Genomic DNA, 20,179 nt, shown 5'->3' with positions numbered 1-20,179 from the left:
CGAAATCCTGAGGCGCCCCGGAAGGGCTAGCGGTCCCAGCATGCCTCGCGGGCCCTTAGGCCACCTCATAACTCGCGTCCCACTGGGACCACAATTCCCGGCATTCGCGGGGCGGGGGCGGAGTCGGCCTTCCGGAATCCCTGGTTCCGGCGTGCGCTTCTCGAGACTTCAGGTACCGGCGTGCTCCGCGTCCCGCTGTCCGCCCGCTCGCGTCCAGGGCGCCTCCTCTGTGCAGGGCGGGCGACGAGGCTTCCGAGGCGGAGCTGATGGCTGCACTGAGGGCGGGGCAGGGTGCAGTCTGGAGCCTCCGGGGATGGCGGGCTTTGGGGGGGGGTCGCTGGGGAAAGGGACCCCTGTTGACCCCTGACCTCCGGGCCTTGCTGACGTCAGGAACTCCTGACCCTCGGGCCCGAGTGACTTATGGGACCCCCAGTTTCGGGGCCCGGTTGTCTGTGGGAGTCCCTGAACCACGAACATATCTGACGTCGGGGACTTCGGATCCCCGAGCACGGCTGATCCAGGGGACCCCAGATCCCCGGATCCGGGAAGACTCAGGGACCCCTGGAACCCGTCCGCGCGTGTGGCTGGCGGTGGCGCTGGGCGCTGGAGGGGCAGTGCTCTTGTTGTTGTGGGGCGGGGGTCGGGGTCCCCCGGCCGTCCTCGCCTCGGTCGTTGGCTCGCCGCCTCCCTCTCCCCGGAGCCAGTACAACTTCATCGCGGACGTGGTGGAGAAGACGGCCCCTGCCGTGGTTTATATCGAGATCTTGGGCCGGTAACGGTGGGGTGGACCCGGAGAAACCGAAGCCGCGGGTAGAGGGCGGGCGAGAAGGAGGGGTCCGAGCCTCCTCACATCCGTGCTTCCCCAACCCAACCCCCCCCCATCCCAGGCACCCTTTTTCGGGCCGCGAAGTCCCTATCTCGAATGGCTCAGGATTCGTGGTGGCTGCCGACGGGCTCATCGTTACGAACGCTCATGTGGTGGCTGATCGGCGCCGAGTCCGTGTCAGGCTGCCTAGCGGCGATACGTATGAGGCCGTGGTCACAGCTGTGGACCCCGTGGCAGATATCGCCACGCTGAGGATTCAGACCAAGGTGGGGGTCTGGGCAGGCCATGTCTGGTTGGGGCTCTGAATTTGCTTACATCTCCAGATGACAGGTCTCTTGTACCCATTCTCCCTTAGGAGCCTCTCCCCACGCTGCCCCTGGGACGTTCAGCCGATGTCCGGCAAGGGGAGTTTGTTGTTGCCATGGGAAGTCCCTTTGCACTGCAGAACACGATCACATCCGGCATTGTCAGCTCTGCTCAGCGTCCAGCCAGAGACCTGGGCCTTCCCCAAACCAATGTGGAATACATCCAGACTGATGCAGCTATTGATGTGCGTCCTGATACGAGAGAAATGACAGACTAGGTTGGGGGAGGGGTAGAGGTGTGTGGTGCAAGAACCAAGCGTGATGGATGGTGTATTCGCCTGTACACAGAGGTTGGGTGGCAAAAACCGTGCCCACTCCATGGGCTGGTAAAGGAGAGAATTTGGAGAAAGTGCCTCCATCCTGGTTTTGCCCCCAGGCATAGAGTCCCTGGATCTCTTCCATATTTTCTCCTTGTCCTGCAGTTTGGAAACTCTGGCGGTCCCCTGGTTAACCTGGTGAGTGGGACATCCTTTCCGAGAATCCCTGCCCCAGGTCAGTGTGGGAAGGGGTGGGTTTTCCCTAATTCAGTGACGTTTGGTCAAGTTTCTGAGCAGTTTCTTGTTGGCTGTCTCCTGGAATCCAACCAGATCTCCCCGACTCCCCAACACTGCCCGCTCCTCTTGCTCAGGTACCCCCATCTCCTACCATTTGTTGGGGCTAGAGAATAGTGGGTTCTGTCCCAACAGGATGGGGAGGTGATTGGGGTGAATACCATGAAGGTCACAGCTGGAATCTCCTTTGCCATCCCTGCTGATCGCCTTCGAGAGTTTCTGCATCGTGGAGAAAAGAAGAGTAAGCCTGGCTTGGGGGTAAAGGGTTTCCTTTAAGTAGTGGGGGGTGGAGGTGGGGGCTTGCTGGAGAGGGGTCTGTTAGGAGGAGCACGAGGGGGAAGGAAGGATGGAGCTGGCTGGGGCTCATTTGTCCCTCTGTCACAGATTCCTGGTTTGGAAGCAGTGGGTCCCAGCGCCGCTACATTGGAGTGATGATGCTAACCCTGACTCCCAGGTATGAGCTATAGGGGTAGGGCCATCAGTGTAACCAGTGATGGGCACCTGGCACTTCACTTCACACCTGGCACTTCTGTTGAGCTTCATTCTCAATTCTGTCTTCATCGGAGTTGCCTCATACTTGGAACTATCAGAAGAGCTGTCCTCTCTCATTATCTTGATTTTCTCACCCCACTCCACTTTGCATACCTCCCACCTGATGGATTTCATCCTGTTATTGCTTTGATTTACAACCTCCAATCCATTAGCCTGGTGTTTAGGGGCCATTTTCCATGTCTTCAACTCAACCTTCCAGACATGGCTTCCCTGTGAGTATATTCTGTTCCGTCCAACCTGATTTCCTAATCCCATGTTTTTGTTTATGTTGCTCTCATTTTATATAAATATCACACCGATCCTTCTAGGTTCAGCTAAAGTTAGACCACCTCCTTCTAGCTTCTCTTAGGATTTTAGAATGACATTAGTGCTATTGATTTAATACCGTGTCATTTGGAATTAGTTACCTTTTATCTACATGTCTCACTTCCTAACTGCTAGAAGGCAGAAAGTGAATTGTTTTTGTCTCAAGAGGATCCAGTGCGTGCCCGATCCATAACTTATCAGTGTGTTGATGGGAGCTTTGAGGCGAGCACAGACTGGGGAGCGTGCCGTGGTGTGGTTACCAAAGGGATCTGTGTCCTTGCAGCATCCTTGCAGAACTGCAGCTTCGAGAACCCGGCTTTCCCGACGTCCAGCATGGCGTGCTCATCCATAAAGTCATCCTGGACTCCCCTGCACACCGGTGAGGGAGAGACTGCGCTGGGAGGTGGAGACGGGTGAGGTGTTCATGTGCCCTTGAACTGGGCCATCTCTTCCCTCCTTTATCTCTCTGTCCACTTTTTGCCATAGGGCTGGTCTACGGCCTGGCGATGTGATCTTGGCCATTGGGGAGCGGCTGGTACAAAATGCTGAAGATATTTATGAAGCCGTTCGGACCCAATCCCAGCTGGCAGTGCGGATCCGGCGGGGACCGGAAACATTGACCTTATATGTGACCCCTGAAGTCACAGAATGAATGGATCAGCAAGAGTAGGAGGCTCCTGCTCTGATTTCTACCTTGCTTTCCTGGCTTGGGTTCTCATGGCACCTGGGTGGAGGATCAAATGAACCAGTTGGGGGCAGGTCCCTCCAACTACCAGCACCAATCCCTGGGCCCTGAGGAATCACAAAAACACTTTTTATATAAAATAAAATTATACCTAGCAACATGTTATACTCAAAAGTGAGGGGAAGGGTGGCGCACTGCTCTTTCGCCCCCACAAAAAGGCTAGAGGTAAAGCCGTATCTCCCTGACCTGAGAGGAGATACTGGAGTTGACCATTCTGACCTCCCTATTCAAGAAAACGAGCTGTTGCCGTCTGTTTTTCTGGGCAGTCAATCAGGTGCGCCTCTTTGTGGCGTGCTTAGTTTCGTGCTGGGCCTGGGAGCAAAATTCCCCATGCCTGGCCACAGATCCAGACAGCTGGCGTAAGAAGGAGGGCAGTAACTTCTGCTTGACAGTTCTACACCCACAGTGCACAGTGGATGAGCGCTGTGGGCCTGCTGACGTCAAGGATTCCTTGGTAAGCTCCTGAGGTAATGGCAGCCTCAGACCCCTGCCATTAGGGGCCAGTTGTGGTCTGCAGAGGAGGGTGGTGGCACCTTAGATGATCTGGTTGCTGGTCTGCCCAGGGTAGCGTTCGAACCTCCTGTTGGCCTCTTCACTGAAGGCATCACCTGCAAGGTGAACAGGTGGTTTGGGCAGGAAGATAGACCCGTTGTGGGGATGGGTGGGTAGAAGTGGGTGGGAAGACATAGAAACAACCTATAGGGAGACGAGAATGGAGGCCTTTCCCTCCCGTCCCCCAGTCTTTCTGCCTTCTCTTCCCACCAAATACCAATGTGGCAGTTGTGCACCCAGATGCGATGTCCATCATATTTGCAGTTACATTTCATTGCATTGTTGGTGAAGTCACTTTCTGCTACTTCAAAATTGGGGTTGATGACCACCTGTGAGTGGGAAAATGCCAGCTTAACCAGCTGCAGTCCTCAAATCCACATGTGTCTTTAATAAGCACTCCTCCCACTCAATAGCTGGAAATCTTAGATCCCAGCACCTGCAGAATGTAGTTTCCTGGCTTCACATCTGTGATGTCGATCCACTGGCAGTCGATGTCATGCCGGTAGAGATCCCAGCAGCCCACAGTGATGCCCTGCTCTCCGAAGTTGGCACACTCGTACCTCTTGGAGACATCTGAGGAGATGAGCACACGTCAGTGTGAGGCAAGGCTGTGGGGATGAGGAAACTGTCGTCTACTCTAGGCCCCAACTCACCCTCCTGACACTCGGTGTCTTCTAGACAGAAACTAGCTTTGTGGCCCTCAGCCACCTTGGTGCCGTTGGGGGTCAGGATATCATAGTGAGTGAAGATGTCCATACTGTGATAATGCCTGTGGGGACAAGGGGACCCCTGTTTCCTTCCCTGCCCACAGCAGGCTTGCCCCGTCCCCAGTGGCCCTGCCCTTCTACTTGACCGTCTCACCCATGACACTCATGCCACACCCAGGAGTGGCGCCCAGCCTTGGGCCTGAAGTCAGCGCGTCCCAGGTTGTGGATCTGGGAGGAGAATCGGAGCAGACGCCGGTGGCCGTAAGGCCAGTTGGCTGAGCGGGCCGAGCTGGCCAGGCAGTTCTCTTCGGCAGCGCAGTACAGCATGTGCAGGGGCCTGTCCTCAATGTACGCGGTCTCCTGCACCAGTGCCGAGTGCAGCAGCAGGTCTGACGCGGCTGCACCGAGGAGGGAAGGAGGGGGTTAGAACTCGCTGCTGAGGGGCAGGGACAGACGGGAGTGCGTCCGTCCTCGGCCCCACCCCCCGGCCCGCATCCCCTTCCCCCACCCCCAGAAAGTCGGGTGAGACTGGCTTTCCGCAGGGAAGGCGGACCCCTCCAGACTGCAGCCCTCTCTCTCCCTGCAAAGGGGTGGCCCAGAGCCTCCCTTGCCTGGCCTGAGTCACCAGACCCTTCACTCACTCTCAGAACAAATGACTCCAGCAGTGAAATGGCTTCCTGTCCTCTTGCAGGCGACATGGGTGCCATGATGAGCACATTGATCCAGGGACAGCTCAGTCCCTGTGCAGTGCACTCCACTCATCACCACCTCTGTTATATTCCCTGAGTCCCAGTACCAGGTCTCCTGGGGACATACAGAGGTGTTTGGTGAGGGCACCGTCCAGCCTCCCAGGCCAGGGGGCTGACGGTCCTCTGCCCTAAACACAGCCTTCGGAGGCAACAGCCTTGGTTCCTCTCCTTCCCACTCACCTGCAGGCCATGGTTGGCATAGCCCAGTCCGAGTTGCCTGCAGGCAACCATGGCCTCCAGTGTCCCCCAGTCATCCCCGCAGATGAGGCCCCAGCGAGGGGACCCAGGTCCTCCTGTTTGCACCTCGACTCGCCCTTCATGTCGGCTGCGGCCCCCACTGAGTCGGATCTGTAGTGACACAACGGAAGTTCTGGGGAAGCTTCTAGGGGTGGAGTAGTGGGAGTCTAGCAGGCCTAGGGCTGAATGGTGATTCAGAGGCACTTAAAGGGCTAGCAAGTGGTGGCGTCAGGTGGGAGCTGCAGGATGGCAGGGGCATGGGGCAGTGGGCATCAGACTGCAGATCATGACCAGAACTGGATAGGATGTGAGATACCTGAATCAAGGTGGAAATGACTGACCTTGGTCTCCACCCCAGTGTAGGGCAGGTTGCATCGGACCCCAGCATCCTGGCTATGGGAGCAGTCCTCAGCCGTGATGTTCCTGTGGGGGCACTTCCAGAGGGAGGGCTCCCGGCCAGAGCATCGAGCTTCACTCAAGTGGATGGCACCCATGCCTAAGGTCAGAGGGCAGAGATCAGGAGGTCCTAACTTCCGTATCTGTCCAGGGGTCTCCTGCCTAAGGAACGTACCTCCCCCAGGAGTGTGCACCTCCTCCTTCCCTGTCCCTCCCACCAGCAGCCCCTCACCCTGCCCCATGCGGGCACCGCTCAGAGCCTCTCGGGCACTCCCGAAGCCCAGCTCCCGACACACCACGCTGGCTGCCTGCAGGTCCCACTTGCGGTCACAGACGGTGCCCCACGTGCCAGCCTTCAGGACTTCTACCCGGCCCTCTCCTGGGTGGGCTCCACCCTTTAATCGCACTCGGGCCTGTAAAGGAGAGAGAGGTGCCCGGCCGTGAATGGAAACATCAGCGCAGAGAGGGCTGAGTAGACCTGGGAGATGAATGAGATTCTGGTGGGAGGGAGCATGGGAGGTAGGAGGTTCCTCTCTGGCCTCAAAAGTCAAGGCTGTGCTTAATCAGGGGGTGGCCAGGCTAGGGGCTTCTCCGCCTGGGGTGGGGAAGGACATAGTCACTGTCTCACACACCTCCCCCTGAGGCTTCGACTGTTGCTTCTTCTGGCCACTGGACGCTGCGTAGAGAGGGCCTGGCACACAGCTCACCACCGCGGGGGCCCCCCCAGGGCACCTGGTGGTGTCATTGGCACGATAGAACTCCAAGGAGCAGAGAGAGAGGTGGGCCTCCGTGCCCACGCACGCCACCCCATGCAGACCAAAGGAGTGTTGCTGCCGCCGGGCCAGCAGCCTGGGGGGACAGGAGTGGGAGCAGTCGGGTAAAGCAGTGCTCCTGCCCCGTTGCCCACACCCCTCCCCCCAGCCGTGCCTCCACCCACGGCCGCGTTCGCCCCTCTCCTTCCCCTCTTCTCTGCAAAAACACAGAGACAGAGAGACAAAGGGAATGGCAGGTGTCTAGGCTGAAAGAGCCTAGATCACCTGGACGGGGGCTGGTCCTTGGGGACCTTCTGCAGCAGAAGAACCCTATGGGAAGGAAGGCTCGTCTTGACTTGCCTGACAGAAACCCTGTTCTGTACGGTTTCAGGGTGCTGGCCCTAACGGAGGCTGAGGCTGATGCCACTGTGCAAAGACGATAGGAAACCAGGACTGCCCAGCCGGAAGAGATGGGGAGGAGGGAGGAGCTGACACAAACAGGGAGCCTCAATAGCCAGAGTGAGCAGGTCCTCCTGTTACGTTGTGACTGAAATAACTAAATGAGTCAGGATGCAAAGGAGTGAGTACGTCTTGGGTCTACGTGGCTTCTTAGAGGCCAGAGGGGTCTCCAGGCCAGAGGATGATGGGCAGTTACGCAAGAACAGACCAGATGGTGAACACAGAAAAGACTGGAGCTGGTATATACAGGAACGAAGATGTACAAGTGCAAGACAGACAAAGAGGGGCCACGTGACCACAGAAGGAGAGTGAATATGAACCACAGAAGGGTGAAGACATCCCCAGACCTGAGCTGAACTGTATGAGTCTTTAATGAGGTAGTCCATGCTTCTGCAGTTTAAATGTAACAGAAAGAATGTTCCATAGCCACTCAAGTGGGAAAACGGGACTAAATTAGAGATGTTAAAACTTGGAAACACAGCAGAGAGTTGCTAGAGAGAATGAGGAGACCTGCTTATTGACACCAACGGAATGAGATACGGCAGTGAGCCATGTGATGAGAGAAGTACTTTCTTCCCAGAACAGCTGGTTTGAACCCAGAGAGGAAAGGAACCAGATGAGGCCTGGTGCTGGTGGAGTGGGCCTGTGAGGCTGGTTTGGCCGTGAATTATTGCAGTAATGTGCTCCATTACTTGATGTCAGAGGAAGGAAGGAATATGACGATTTGAAGCCATTGGCTGGGAAGACACAGAGAGATGGACAAGTTATAAACAAATCAGACAAAGGAAGCCTGGAGACTTTACGGAATACCTTTGCGAGCTCAAGATAAGTGGATTCAGAGAGACCAGGTATTCTCCCAAAGTCCTGTCTGGCTGAAAATAAAAGTCAACGAGGCCATCAGAGGAAAAAGACATCTCTCTTCTAAACTCTCTCCTCCTTTTCCCCGCATAACTAACAAAATAAAAACACCAGTGTGCATTTTAATGTGGGGGTCAGGGAAGGCCAGAGTATGGCCATGTTGGGCAAGATGGCCCTAAGCTGGAAGGGCACTACGAGAACACCCCCAAATTCCAAGCCCCTTTGAAGGCGCCAGAGGGAGGAGCTGGGGAATGAGGGGTACCAGGGGCCACTGGGTGATCTCGAAATGCTGTGAGGAGAGGAGACGGTAGAAAGGGATGAATTCTCTATACCTCAACTACTGCTGGAGGAGCCATCAGAGAGACTGTTCATGCACAAACTGCCTTTAGAAACCAAGTGAGACACAATCATTGGGATTGGAAGCGTTCCATTCCCTGGGGTCCTGAAGGAACCCAGGAGGAAAATGATGGAACCGGGAGCCTAACTGTGTAAACTGGGCCAGAGATCAGGACTTTCATGTGACTCCATCCCTGATAAAGTTTCCAGAGGGGATCCTCAGTCTCACTTCCAAGCTGGTAGCACTTATTTTTAACAATTAAATAAAGGTAGTATGGGAACACGGATCCCTTAGGCAAACTTAACTTCCTGGGGGCGAGGCAAGCGTGGCATCTGAAGGACAGGAGTGCCCGAGTGTCTACCGAAACCTGCTGGGGGAAGGTAAATACGCATGTGGAACAAGGGTAGTCAGTGGGTGAACTTCTACTGAGATTTTCAAAAATCCTGTGACAAGCGTAATTCCTCAGAGAACCGCATAAGGGCCAGTCTTACTTTACGTCTCGGTGACTCATCTGGAAGGTGGCTTGTAACAGTTGCTGCTGCTCGTCCACCTCTCGGTGGAGGCTTCTCTCGGACCCCTTCCTGACCACAGCCCGACGCCCCTGCCTCGTCACGCGGCACTCCCTCTCCTCTGCACTTAGCCTGAACTTTATTTACCTCTTGGTGGGCCCCCTGCCCACTCGGGGTTTGGGTTTGGCTTTAAGCTTGATGATTGGTCTGAAAAAAGAAAGAAGTTAGTGGAGGTAGTGGTCAGGTACGCTGCCAGGGAGGAGTAAAGGATGATGATGATGATGATTTTCGGTTTCTAGGAAGGACCCTTCATGCAGAGCACGGGGAGGGGCGAAGCAAAGGCAGTCAGGTTCTCCACATATACTGCTGCACGTACCACTGAACTACTTTTGGAATACATGCTGCTCTCTGGATTCAGCAACCGTTATGAGAAAACTAGTTATGTCAACCCAGGTGGTGAGGGGAGAGGAGATAAGAGGAATGGGAAAGGGAGACGAGAGAACGGGAAGGCAGATGAATCAAGGGACGTTAGGAGTTGGGGCGGGGGAGGAAGCATGCAGGAGCCTGAGGCTGGAGTCCAAGCCATCTGGGGGAGGTACAAAGATGCAGAGGCTCTTCCTCAGCCATTCCTGCACTATCTCCTCCTTGTGCCTCCTAAGGTCAAAGCTGACCCATCCCCATGCCTGCCTCCCTTCCCCTCCCCCCTGCAATGGCCATTTTCCAGGCATATCCCTGATTCATCAGCTTGGGTTCTGGGATGGACATGGATAGGCTGCCTTCCATCCATCCACCTCCTGGGGTCACAGGGATGAGCAGGAGGTCCCGGGGCTCTAGCCCCATTACCTTCCAAGGGGCTTGGAGCGTCGGGCCGAGGCTTTGGCCGCTCGCTTCCTCAACTTTCTGTGAGGATAAGACAACAGCAGGGTCAGGATCAGTCTAGAACGAAGTGGGAAAAGCTAGTGCAACTGGGACCCGGGGCAAGATTTCTTTTCCAAGAGTTAGAGGGCTCCTGGTGGCAGGATCTTATAACATCAGGTACCTCCAAAGTTCAACCCTTCACGGCTGTTTGGCCTCATAAGCACATAACCAGACAGGTGAGCAGCAGTGAAGGACATGGACTCGGGGCTGATAAAGACCCTATACCAGGACCCACAGAAATTAGGTTAAGGCAGACAGGGAATAAGGACTCTTGGGTTGATATTAGGGCTGATCTAAACCTGGGGGGAGGGCTACGGGAACGGGTGTAAGTAGAAGGGTGTTAGATTGTTAGGATTGCCAGAGTGACTAGGCAAGGAGAGAGAACCGGCCTGGTCACACCTAGAGAGGCTATGGATTGTTTTCTTGGATGCTCTCTGGCTTCTGGCATGTCCAGGCCTGAGGCCAGTGAACCAGGACCAAGGACCAAGGCTGGATAGTAAGGGACATTAACTTGGTCTGACTGCGGAGCATGAGGCCAGGCTGCTTAGGATGACAGAACCCTTCCTGCTTTAGTTAAATCCCATATGCTTTAGTCATTCACAAACTGAGCTCATTTCCCAAACTTACTTCCAGGGATTAAGTTCTAAAACCTTATTTCTTCTTGATGGGCCTAAATATTTGACCTATTTTATTCTTCAGGAAGTTGCCTTAAGTCTAATGCATGGAAACTAGATCTGTTTCTCCACTCATTCTCCCTTTGATTTCAAAGACTTTCACTTTGCCCCCTTTGTCCTGTCCAACTACGTATAATGAATGCAGGTCTTGTCTGTCCTTACAAAATTTATGGAATTCCCTGTTATCCTGTTAGTTATCATCTCTTTGAACATGTTCCTGCTCTGCTGTTTCTCTGGAGGAGTCATCTTTGGATGTGGTATACTATGTGCAGAAGTGCTAGGATTTTAATAAATAGATTTTAACAGGGCTGAATCTGCTTGGTACCTCCTGCCCTGGCTTCTTACTGAGGATGTACTTAGTTGGTCTTTTTGCCAAAACGTTCAATATGTCCAACATTCCTACAAAAGAGTCTACAATAACTCTCGGGTCCCTTTCCTGAGATGCTACTAAGAGTTTAGAACCTTTCATCATATACGTATAGTGTGAAACTTTTTCTCCAGATGTGTTTTTCTCAAACATGTCTGAAATGAAATATACTTGGCACTTTCTTTCACCAGTAACCCAGAGAGATCATTCTGATCTCCAGCGCTGTGTTCAGAAAAATGTAGTATTACCTAGAAATTTAGAAGTACTTCTTCTCTAAGTTATTTAAGGACTATATAAGGTCTTTATATTATCTATTCTATGGTATATATAATAATATACATTATAAGGCAAATACAGGTTACATGAAGGACCTGGTACTTGTTTAGGACCAGTACTGGTATTTGTCTTGATTGATATTTCTTCATTCACAAATGTGCTTGTTTTCCCTATCATTTGTTCCTTCAACCATCAAACATAAAAAGCTACCTGCATCTGCACATCCTTTTCTCATTCCAACCGTCTCTCTTCTCTAAGGCCCCCGCCCCCAAACGTTTCTGAATTCCTTCCCCTCCGTTCCTTTCTCTCCTTCCCAATCGAATCCTTTTCAACATGTTCAGCACCCCGCCCCTCACGTACACACACACACACACCCTCCACCCCACATCCTTCTCCCTCTTTGTAGAAAAGCTTTTCAGTGGTTGTCAACACTCACCATCTTTCCTCCCACCCACTCCTTAACCCACCTCTTTCTGGTTTTCCCCACCCATCACTCTGCGATAATAAATCCAGACGATTTTGTTTTCTTCTTTTTCAGTCTTCATCCCACTGACTCTTGGTAGCATCTGACACTGCTGTTCTCTCTTTCCCTCCTTGGCTGTCACAACACTACTGGCCTCGTTTGAGTCCTAATTCTGGTTGCTCGCTCTTGGTCTTCTTCACAGGCTCCTCCTCTATGGAGTCATTTAAATTTTTAGAGCTCTAAGGCATTGAGATAATAATGCTCCAAGGCATTCTCCTCACTCCACATCCTCTCTTTCTATGTTCTCCTTCACACCTAACCTTGTATATTCCATTGCCTTCTTGATGTTCCTACTTAGATATCTCAAAGTTATCTAAAATTTAATGTGGGTCTAAAAAATAAACATAATTCTTCCAGCAAAATCTACGCCGGAAACCTAGGAGTCAACCTTGACTCTTCTCTTTTCTTTGGCTCCCAAAGTCAAGCCGGAACCAAGTCCTGTCAGTGTTCTGTCCTAAACAACTCTCTAATCCATTGGCTCTTGCTCTTCTCTAAACCATTCTCAGAAATGCAGTCAAAGTAACCTCTCGGAGCCACAAACCTGATCACGTCCTCTCACAGCCCTCCCCATTAAAAAACTTCAATGATTTCCCATTACTTTTATCATAAAGATCCAAACCCTTAACATAGCCTATAAGGTCTTCTATGATTTGGTGCCTAACTAACTCTCTCACCACCTCTGTATTCTGAGCACCTTTCCCAGTTCTTGGCAAATAGCAGGAGTTCAATAAATATGTATCAAACTGAAATGAACTAGAAGAGTGACTTCTTAAACAGCACTTAAGCTCTTAGAACCTCAACTTCTTTGCCTGAAAAAGGGCAGTAAAGGGTTCAATTATCTGTACCTTGTTTTCCTCTTCTAAAATTCTACAACTTTCACATGTTCTAGAGTAGAACTACCAAGTTTAAAAATGATAAATATATCACATTCTGATTTTCTTATTCTCTAAATCTTACTGACTTCCTCTAAAAGCTAGCAGATGCATCTTCTTTCTCTAAGGAAGGTAGAGTTGTTTATAACTGTCTTGCCTAGCCTTTAGAGGATTCTCCCTCTGTCCGACTTGACCTGTGAAGGAGTATCTATACCATATCCTCATCACAGAATCTCCCAGGACCCCTGTAATCTCTTTCCCCACTAAGAATGACCACTGTACTAAGTATATTTCCTTCGCCAGCCTTCATATCCCAGACTCAGTAAGAGATCCCAATATGTACACAAATATTCCTGATTTCCGAAACTTACTTGAGGCTGTATATACGTGGGGACAATTCCTGGGCCTCAAAATTCCCCGGGATGGCCCACGTCTAAAGTTAGTTCATATTAACTGGAAGCCCAGAGATGCCTGATGGATACCATCCGTCTCTTGAGCAGCTTCAGTATCATTTTTTAGTTATTCTCTTATTTTCTACATTCTATCAGTCATCCTACGTCTATTCATTCCCCTCTCTCCTCGTTGTCATCCTCCTAGTCAGCTTCATTTTTATAACTCCTGACTAATCTTACTGCATCCAGAACTTCCTCTTCCAATTCACTACTATCAAACTTTTAAAATCATTGGCCTTATTTTATCACTGTCCCATACAAGTACTTTTATTTTTTAATTTTCCATAAGATAAAGGTGAAACTCTCCAATCTGGCATTAAGAGTGTTCCATTTTCTAGCCTTACTCTATCCATTCAGATCTTTCTTCCACTATTTCTCAGTATAAATCTTCTACTCTTGCCAACTGTCTTTCAAAATATCCTATTCATTTTCATCTTTGTTGGGGTCAGCAATAACTTCCATGTTGCTAAATCCAGTATTCATTTCTCAGTCCTCATGTTTTTAGACCCATCAGCGGCACTGACACACTTGATCACTCTTCCTTGAAGCACTTTACTTGGCTTCTAGGCCTCCACACTCACCTGCTTTTCTTTCTACCTCACCTCCCTGTTTGCATTTTTTTTGTTGTTGTTGTTTTGTTTTTGGCCACGCCGCGCCACGCCATGCAGCACGCAGGATCTTAGTTTCCTGACCAGGGATCGAACCCGTACCCCGTGCATTGGGAGCATGGAGTCTTAACCACTGGACTGCCAGGGTAGTCCCCTCTTTGCACTTTGCCTTATCTTGGCCTTATCTCCCTGACGCTTGATTCTGCCACATCCCTTACAGTCAATTCTTAACAAAGCAGCCCAAATAATACACAAAAAGTGGAAGTCAGATGTCACACCTCTGCCCAAAACCTTATCTCACACAGAGTAAAAACCAAAGACTCTCAAATGGCCCTACATGATCTGGCTCCCCATTCTTTCCCTATCTCCTCCTGCATCACATGTCCTATCATTTTCTCCCTTGTTCACTCAGCTCCAGCCCCAGGGGTCTCCTGGAGCATGACAAGATTCCCCCATCCCCCACATCATGATACACACCACCACACTCCCCAGGATCTTCTCATTTATGATGCCTCTTCCTGGAGATGCTCATCTAGATTTTTGCATAGCTTGTGCCTTCGCCTCCTCTAAATATTTTCTCAAATGATGCCTCCTCTGACCTATTTAAAACTGCAATCCCAGTCCCACTTCCTAACCCTTTCCCTGCTTTATTTTTATCTATTATGCCCTTTGACATCCTGACATTTTGTAATTTTACTTATTTTCTGGTTCTTCCCTAGTCCATGAGATCAGGGATTTTTGTCTGTTTTGTTCATTATTGAATCCCTAGTATCTACAACAGTCCCTGGCACACAGTAGGCACTCAATAAATAAATGTTGAATGAATGACTCTCTACACTTTTGTTCATGCTACCCTCTTCACCTGAAATACCTGCTATTTAAATCGTACTAATCTTTCAGAACCTGGTGCTTGGATTAGGAAAGGTAAAGAACAAGCACAGGGAAAGAAATATAGCCCCAAGGTAGATAATAACAAAGGAGCACAGCACACAGACGTTTTAAACCGTATGAGTCTCTATGCCAGATAAAGTATACTCCTTGGGGCTGAAAGATGTGTCTCAGAGCCAAGGCAAAGAAAATTTGAGCAAGTAGGGAAAAGACTGGAGGTTGGATAATGTACTGATTTTTGAAAAGAAGGAAGAGAATTCCTCAATCTACAGATAATTAATATCCTAGAATAAGTTATTAAATAGAAAGTTTGTGAACACTGAGGAAAAAACATGGTGATCCTTAGAAATCTAAAAGGATTTCAGTAAAAATTAGCTCAGTCAAACCACCATGATTTCCTTTCTTGGTAAGATTACTAAACTGGAAGACTGCAGAATGGCCGTGAACATAGTATAGCTGGATTTTAGCAAAGACTAATAAAATCTCCCATGATTTCATTACAGATAAGATGGTATAATGTTGGCTACATCATTGTAGTGTTCAGTTTGTTCCCAATTGGCTGAAAAAACATGTTACAACTAATGATTAAAGGTTTGATGTAAATCTGGAGGATTCATAAGAAGAATTAGACTTTGGTTTTAAAGATTTCAACAATTTTAACAGTCACTTTGATGAAGTCAGGAAGCATAGCTATCATATCTATTGAACAGAGGAGGCAGGGAGGGATGACAAGTGGAAAATAATGTCAAGATTCAAGATAATCTCATGGGATCATCATGGCTTTTTAATGGTTTTTAAATGATGTATAAACTAATAGGGTAAACTCAACAGATTTAGCTGCTCTATCAGTATCAGGGATGAGGGAAGACCCCATTTAGGTGATTACAGGGTCGACATGAGCGGTGGGACGCGGCCTCAGCAGAAAGGCAGTGCAAGATCTACACATGCTTTAATTAAAAGTGAGCATTGCTGCTGTACCCTGCCCTGATCAGACCACATCTGAAGTAGTGTGCCCAGTGGAAGGTCACCCAGATGTTAAGAGGTCTTCCTGCAAAACTGATCTAAGGAAGAGATGAAGAAAACAATCACTTAAATTACAGAGAGCTTTCCAAATTTCTCAAAATGCCAAATTAGATGCTCCAGGGAAGCGAGACGCTGTTAAGCACAGAGCCGGTCACCAGTGTGATCCGTTTCCCAGAGGCCGGCGCGTACACCAGGGCTCCAGAGCAGGTGAAGAGGGCCGGGCTTCTGGGCCGAAGCATATTCGGGAAAACTTGCCTAGGAGCCCTGAGGGCTCGCGCGCTCACAGACGCCTCGTGGGCCGCCGGGACCCAGGGAGGGGCCCAGCCTCTCCCGGCGCCCTCCGGCCTTCAGGGATTGGCGCTCTGGCGGGGACCCGCCGCCCCGGGGATGCTCCGGGCCTGTCACCGTCAGACTCCCGGCGTCCGGCCCCGCCCCGGTTCCGCCTTTGCAGGGCATGGCCGCGCCCCCACCCCCCAACTCGGACCCGCGGGCTCCTGGGCCGCGCCAGCGCCGGCACCGTAACCGCCACCGCCCGCGGGCCTGCGGGCCGCTGGGCATGGCCTCGCGAGACCCGGCGCTCGCCTGCCGACCGATGGCGTCACGGGCACCGACGCCACAGCCGCCGCTCACCCCGCGCCGGCTCGGGCCGCTCGAGAGCTCGAGCCTCGCCGGTCCCGTGGCAGCCTCGCCTCGGGGACCGCTTCATGGTCCCGCAAGCTTTCTCAACTCTCCCGTTCAGCAGAGGCCTCCACATTTCCCCAGTGCCCCAGCCCCCTCGGGGGTCTCTCAACACCATTCCTGACAAGCGCCCTCGTCCCATCACCTGTAGAAGGCCACGTTGACCCTCTTTTCGCTAGGGAAGCCCAGCATCCCGCAGACCACGTGGCTGTTGTGGGCGCTCCATCCCTTGTCACACACTTGCGACCAGCCGCCTGGAAGCCTGACTTCGACCAGTCCCTCGGTCACGGGCAGGGGCCGTCTGCCCCGCCCAACGGCTGGTCGAAGTCGTACCTCTTCCACTTGCAGGTGATGCTCTACCTGGGGATGGGACCACAAGTAGAGGAAGGAATCCCAGTGACACCTTCCATATGTCCGGCCACCCTCAAGGAACCCCGACTGAGTGTGCTCGCTGTAAACCCAAAGGCGAGACGGGGCTGAGAGGCAGGACTGCGCCCCACGACGTACTGACTGGGGTGTGTGGGTGTGTTGACTCTCCCGCAGCCACCGGAGTGCAAGGACATGCTGCGCTCTGAGAAATGACTAAGGGTCCAGGAGGAGCTGGGGCGGGAGCGTCTAGCGCTGCCTGGAGCCCGAGGGAGCGCTTCACAGAGGAAGTGGCATTGAAGGAGGAGGAGAAAGTAAGAAGCCAGACGTCCCAGGAGAGGAGGAACGTGTGAGGTAGGGGAGGACAGTGCCCTGAGGACCAGGGGTGAAGCTGGAGAGGCTCATGCCAGGCTTAGCAACCTGAATGCTAATGCGAAAACAAGCCTGGACTATACAGTGTCTCGGAGCCCTATCATTTTGTGACCCCCCGCCAAGTCCCCCACCAACCCAAATTACCCCCTTGGGCATATGGGATCCTCTACCTTCTAGTGTCTGTGCATATAACCACTCCACAGCCCTCTGTGTCTCGCCACCCTGGGTGGGGTGTGTGTGTGTGTGTGTGTGTGTGTTTATGAACTACAGACCTCAATGACATTGGAATCCGAGAAGCCGGGGAGGCGCTCGTCCTTGCAGATGACCCCGGCATCCTCGTCGTGGGTACAGTCACTGTTCCCCCAGCCCCGGGAGGCACATTCAGTCACACTCCGCTCAGTCCCACTGCAGCTCAGGTTGTCCAGCCAGATGCGGCCTGTGGAGGAGCGGGAGATAAGGCGACAGAGGGGCTTGGAGAGGTAGTATGGGGATGTTGGTGAGAATGAGCGTGGAAGCCTCATACCTGGTAAGGTAATGGGTGGGGAAGGGACAGGGGACCCCGGAAAGGAATAGGAAAGGGAGCATAGGGGTGGTGGAGGGTTGATAGTGATCTGGGGATACCCAAGAATTTGGTAGGGCGAATAAAAAAACCAAGAGTCAACACTGAAGTTCTGATCAGTCCTTACCCATTCAATGACAGCTACAATTAATCAAGTACCTACTGTACGTGAGGCAGTCTGCCAAGGTATGTACATATGTGAGCATCCTTAGAGCTGCCAGAAGGTATCATCACCATTTTGTATAAAGAAATTGGAGTTCAGAGAAGTTAAGTAACTTGACTAAGACCACAGCCAATACATGGGGGCTTAGGGATTTGAGCCATTTGTGAGATTTGGAAATGTAAAATCCTTTCACCTCAGCCTTACATTTTCCCATGTGCACGCCATCTGCGTTGCCACGTTGCCCTGCGTTCTTCTCTCTGCCTGGACCAAACTGAAATGAATATCACCGACTTTCTCTCAGAATTGGGTGGCCCCTCAAAGGTTGGTCCCAGCTAATGTGCAGGGACCCCTCATGCATATCCTGACAGGACTTACCCGGCTTCTGCTGGGATACCTACCTCCTGCCCCAGCATGCTGTTGGAACCCTCACAAAGTCCTTGAGACTCTTTTATGACTTCCCCCCTCCAGGTCTGATTCAGTCCTTTGATGCCATCCAGAAAAATCCCTCAGCCAAATGACTGTCCTCACATTTGAAGACAACCATCATGTAAGTGTTATCCAAAGCTTTTTCCTTTCATACCAAATAGCCCTGGTTTCTTCAGCTATTCCTTGAAACTTGGCTTCCAATCTTTCACGTCTGGCCAGCTCTCCTCTGAATGTACTTCCATTTTTAGGATCTTAGTTCCCTGACCAGGGATTGAACCTGCACCCTTGGCAGTGAAAGCGCGGAGTCCTAATCCTGGACCACCAGGGAATTCCCAGTACTTCCATTTTCTACTGTCTCTCTGGAAATGTGGCATCTAAAGTGACACTTCATTCCAGAAGTGATCTACCTAGTGGAAACTGGGGGATTAGCTGCAGACTGCACCAGTTTCTGTCTATCAGTCTCACTATGAGCTCATACAGTGTAAGCGCCCCCAGGTCTCAGAATTGTCCCTAATCCCCTACTACCCACATTCATACTTGTCCTAGAGTTTATACTTGTCTTTGGTAAGTTCCAGCTTGTTGGTTTCAGCTCTGGTCTATAATCTGATTTTGTTGGCTGCAGTATCTGCGATTCCTTCTGGCTTTGGGACATCCAGACATCATTTACCTGCTTTCAGCTTCCCACGTAACCAGTTGTACTTTAATCATACAGGGCTCACCTGTGTCAGGGCTGTCTTTGCACGCGGCTTTGTAGAATCATACTTTTGCAGCAGAAAGGAACTTAGAGTTCACCTAGTCATTTTGCACATGGGGCATCTGAGGCTCAGAGAAGGCACTGACCAGCCTAAGTTCACACAGCTCTGAGAAGGGACTGCTGGTTGGTTTGTCCCCCATGGGTGTACTTGACACTGGCTTTTCTTGGTATTCTGCGTCCCTATGGCTGTGCCATCCTGGTGTTCCCTCTCCCTACATTTAGGCTGCACTTTGGCAATACCTAGGCTGTGCCTGGAGCACTGCTCACCTGTTCCAGGGCCGTATTTGGCACTGTGGGTCCAGCCTGTGGCCTCTGTGAAGCCCAGCTCCCGGCATAGGACATGGGCAGCCTGCAGTGTGAAGTCGTCATCGCAGATGGTGCCCCATTCGCCAGCCCGCTGGATCTCCACGCGGCCCTCGAAGGGCTTCCTGGGGAAGCCGGCCAGCCGGAACCGTAGCCCCTGGCTCCCAGCCCTCTTCTCAGGGGCCGTGGATGGGGATGGAGATCCCAGGCACGAGCTGCACAGCAGGCACAGCAGCAGCCCCCGCAGGCTCCACTGCCAGACACTGACAGGTCGCATGGCAAGGAAGGCCTGGGTGCCCCAGAGAGAGAATATGTGAGAGAAGCTGAAACTGAGCCAGGCCCAGGTCTGAGAGTGAGGTCACGAGAGGAAAAGAGACACTGGTTAAGACCAGAGACAGACAGACAGCACGAGAGAAAGAGAGGGACCCACGGACTAAGAGAGACAGTGAGAAAGGAACACATGCTAAATAAGAGCAGAAACACAGAGTCAAAGAGGCACACAGACTGAGAGACCCAGACTGGGGGGCGGGGAAGGGAGAGAGAGAGGCTCTCCCTCCCTTTTGTGAAGAATGAAACTCTCGCTATTAGTTGTTATGTCTCACAATGTCCTTTCCCCAGTTCTGCTATCATCACCTCCATACCCCGACTCACGGGTCAAGGAGACCCAGTGATCAAAAGACAGAGATTAGAGACCAAGATCAGAGAATGGTCCAGATAAAGAGGAAGAGACTGAGCAAGAGACACGGAGAGGGAGACCCAGACAGAGAGAACGTGAGAGGAAGGGAAACCGTGGGAATGAAAGGGGACCAAACAGAGACAGTAGAGAGAGAGACAATGTTGAGGATGGATAGAGAGGGATCCGGAGAGAGCCTGGCACACAGAACTGGGGGGCAACTGAGAAAGGCAGGCAGTAGGTGAGGAGGAGGAGAACTGACAAGGGCCAAGGAGCAGAGGCAGGAGGGACCCAGAGGATCCTGTTCAGCCAGTCAGACAGAGGACAGATAGCCACTGACTGTGGGAGAGGCAGGCAAGGAGGGGCTTCGGAGACCCTCGGAG

At 51.8% G+C, this 20,179-nt stretch overlaps 2 protein-coding genes across 5 annotated transcripts; one reads left to right on the top strand and one right to left on the bottom strand.

The window, feature by feature from the left end:
- Positions 1 to 266: 266 nt before the first annotated feature.
- On the top strand, positions 267 to 3,404 carry HTRA2 (HtrA serine peptidase 2; the record flags this gene model as incomplete). Of its 4 annotated transcripts, XM_079720811.1 has the most annotated exons (8): positions 267 to 772; positions 888 to 1,092; positions 1,182 to 1,376; positions 1,614 to 1,646; positions 1,878 to 1,983; positions 2,127 to 2,196; positions 2,884 to 2,979; positions 3,087 to 3,404. In XM_079720811.1, 8 exons carry the CDS (start codon positions 267 to 269, stop codon positions 3,250 to 3,252), a joined length of 1,377 nt encoding a protein of 458 aa, XP_079576937.1. In that variant the 3' UTR covers positions 3,253 to 3,404. The 4 variants fall into 4 exon arrangements, with proteins under 4 accessions (XP_079576937.1, XP_079576939.1, XP_079576938.1 ...); XM_079720813.1 differs by lacking the exon at positions 2,884 to 2,979; XM_079720812.1 differs by lacking the exon at positions 2,884 to 2,979 and having other exon boundaries at positions 1,860 to 1,983.
- LOXL3 (lysyl oxidase like 3) lies at positions 3,401 to 19,400 on the bottom strand (the record flags this gene model as incomplete). The annotated part of the gene is given in 16 exon segments (XM_079720810.1): positions 3,401 to 3,953; positions 4,115 to 4,226; positions 4,334 to 4,470; positions 4,551 to 4,666; positions 4,759 to 5,002; positions 5,246 to 5,408; positions 5,534 to 5,701; positions 5,932 to 6,086; positions 6,219 to 6,399; positions 6,619 to 6,835; positions 7,024 to 7,068; positions 9,049 to 9,108; positions 9,745 to 9,801; positions 16,326 to 16,534; positions 17,188 to 17,354; positions 19,088 to 19,400. Coding segments are annotated over 16 exon segments (2,418 nt in total). The 3' UTR covers positions 3,401 to 3,879.
- Positions 19,401 to 20,179: the final 779 nt, after the last annotated feature.

The sequence above is a fragment of the Hyperoodon ampullatus genome (assembly GCF_949752795.1).
Source record: "Hyperoodon ampullatus genome assembly, chromosome: 15".
NCBI classification, from domain to species: domain Eukaryota; kingdom Metazoa; phylum Chordata; class Mammalia; order Artiodactyla; family Ziphiidae; genus Hyperoodon; species Hyperoodon ampullatus.
This window is presented reverse-complemented; position numbering and strand designations above follow the sequence as displayed.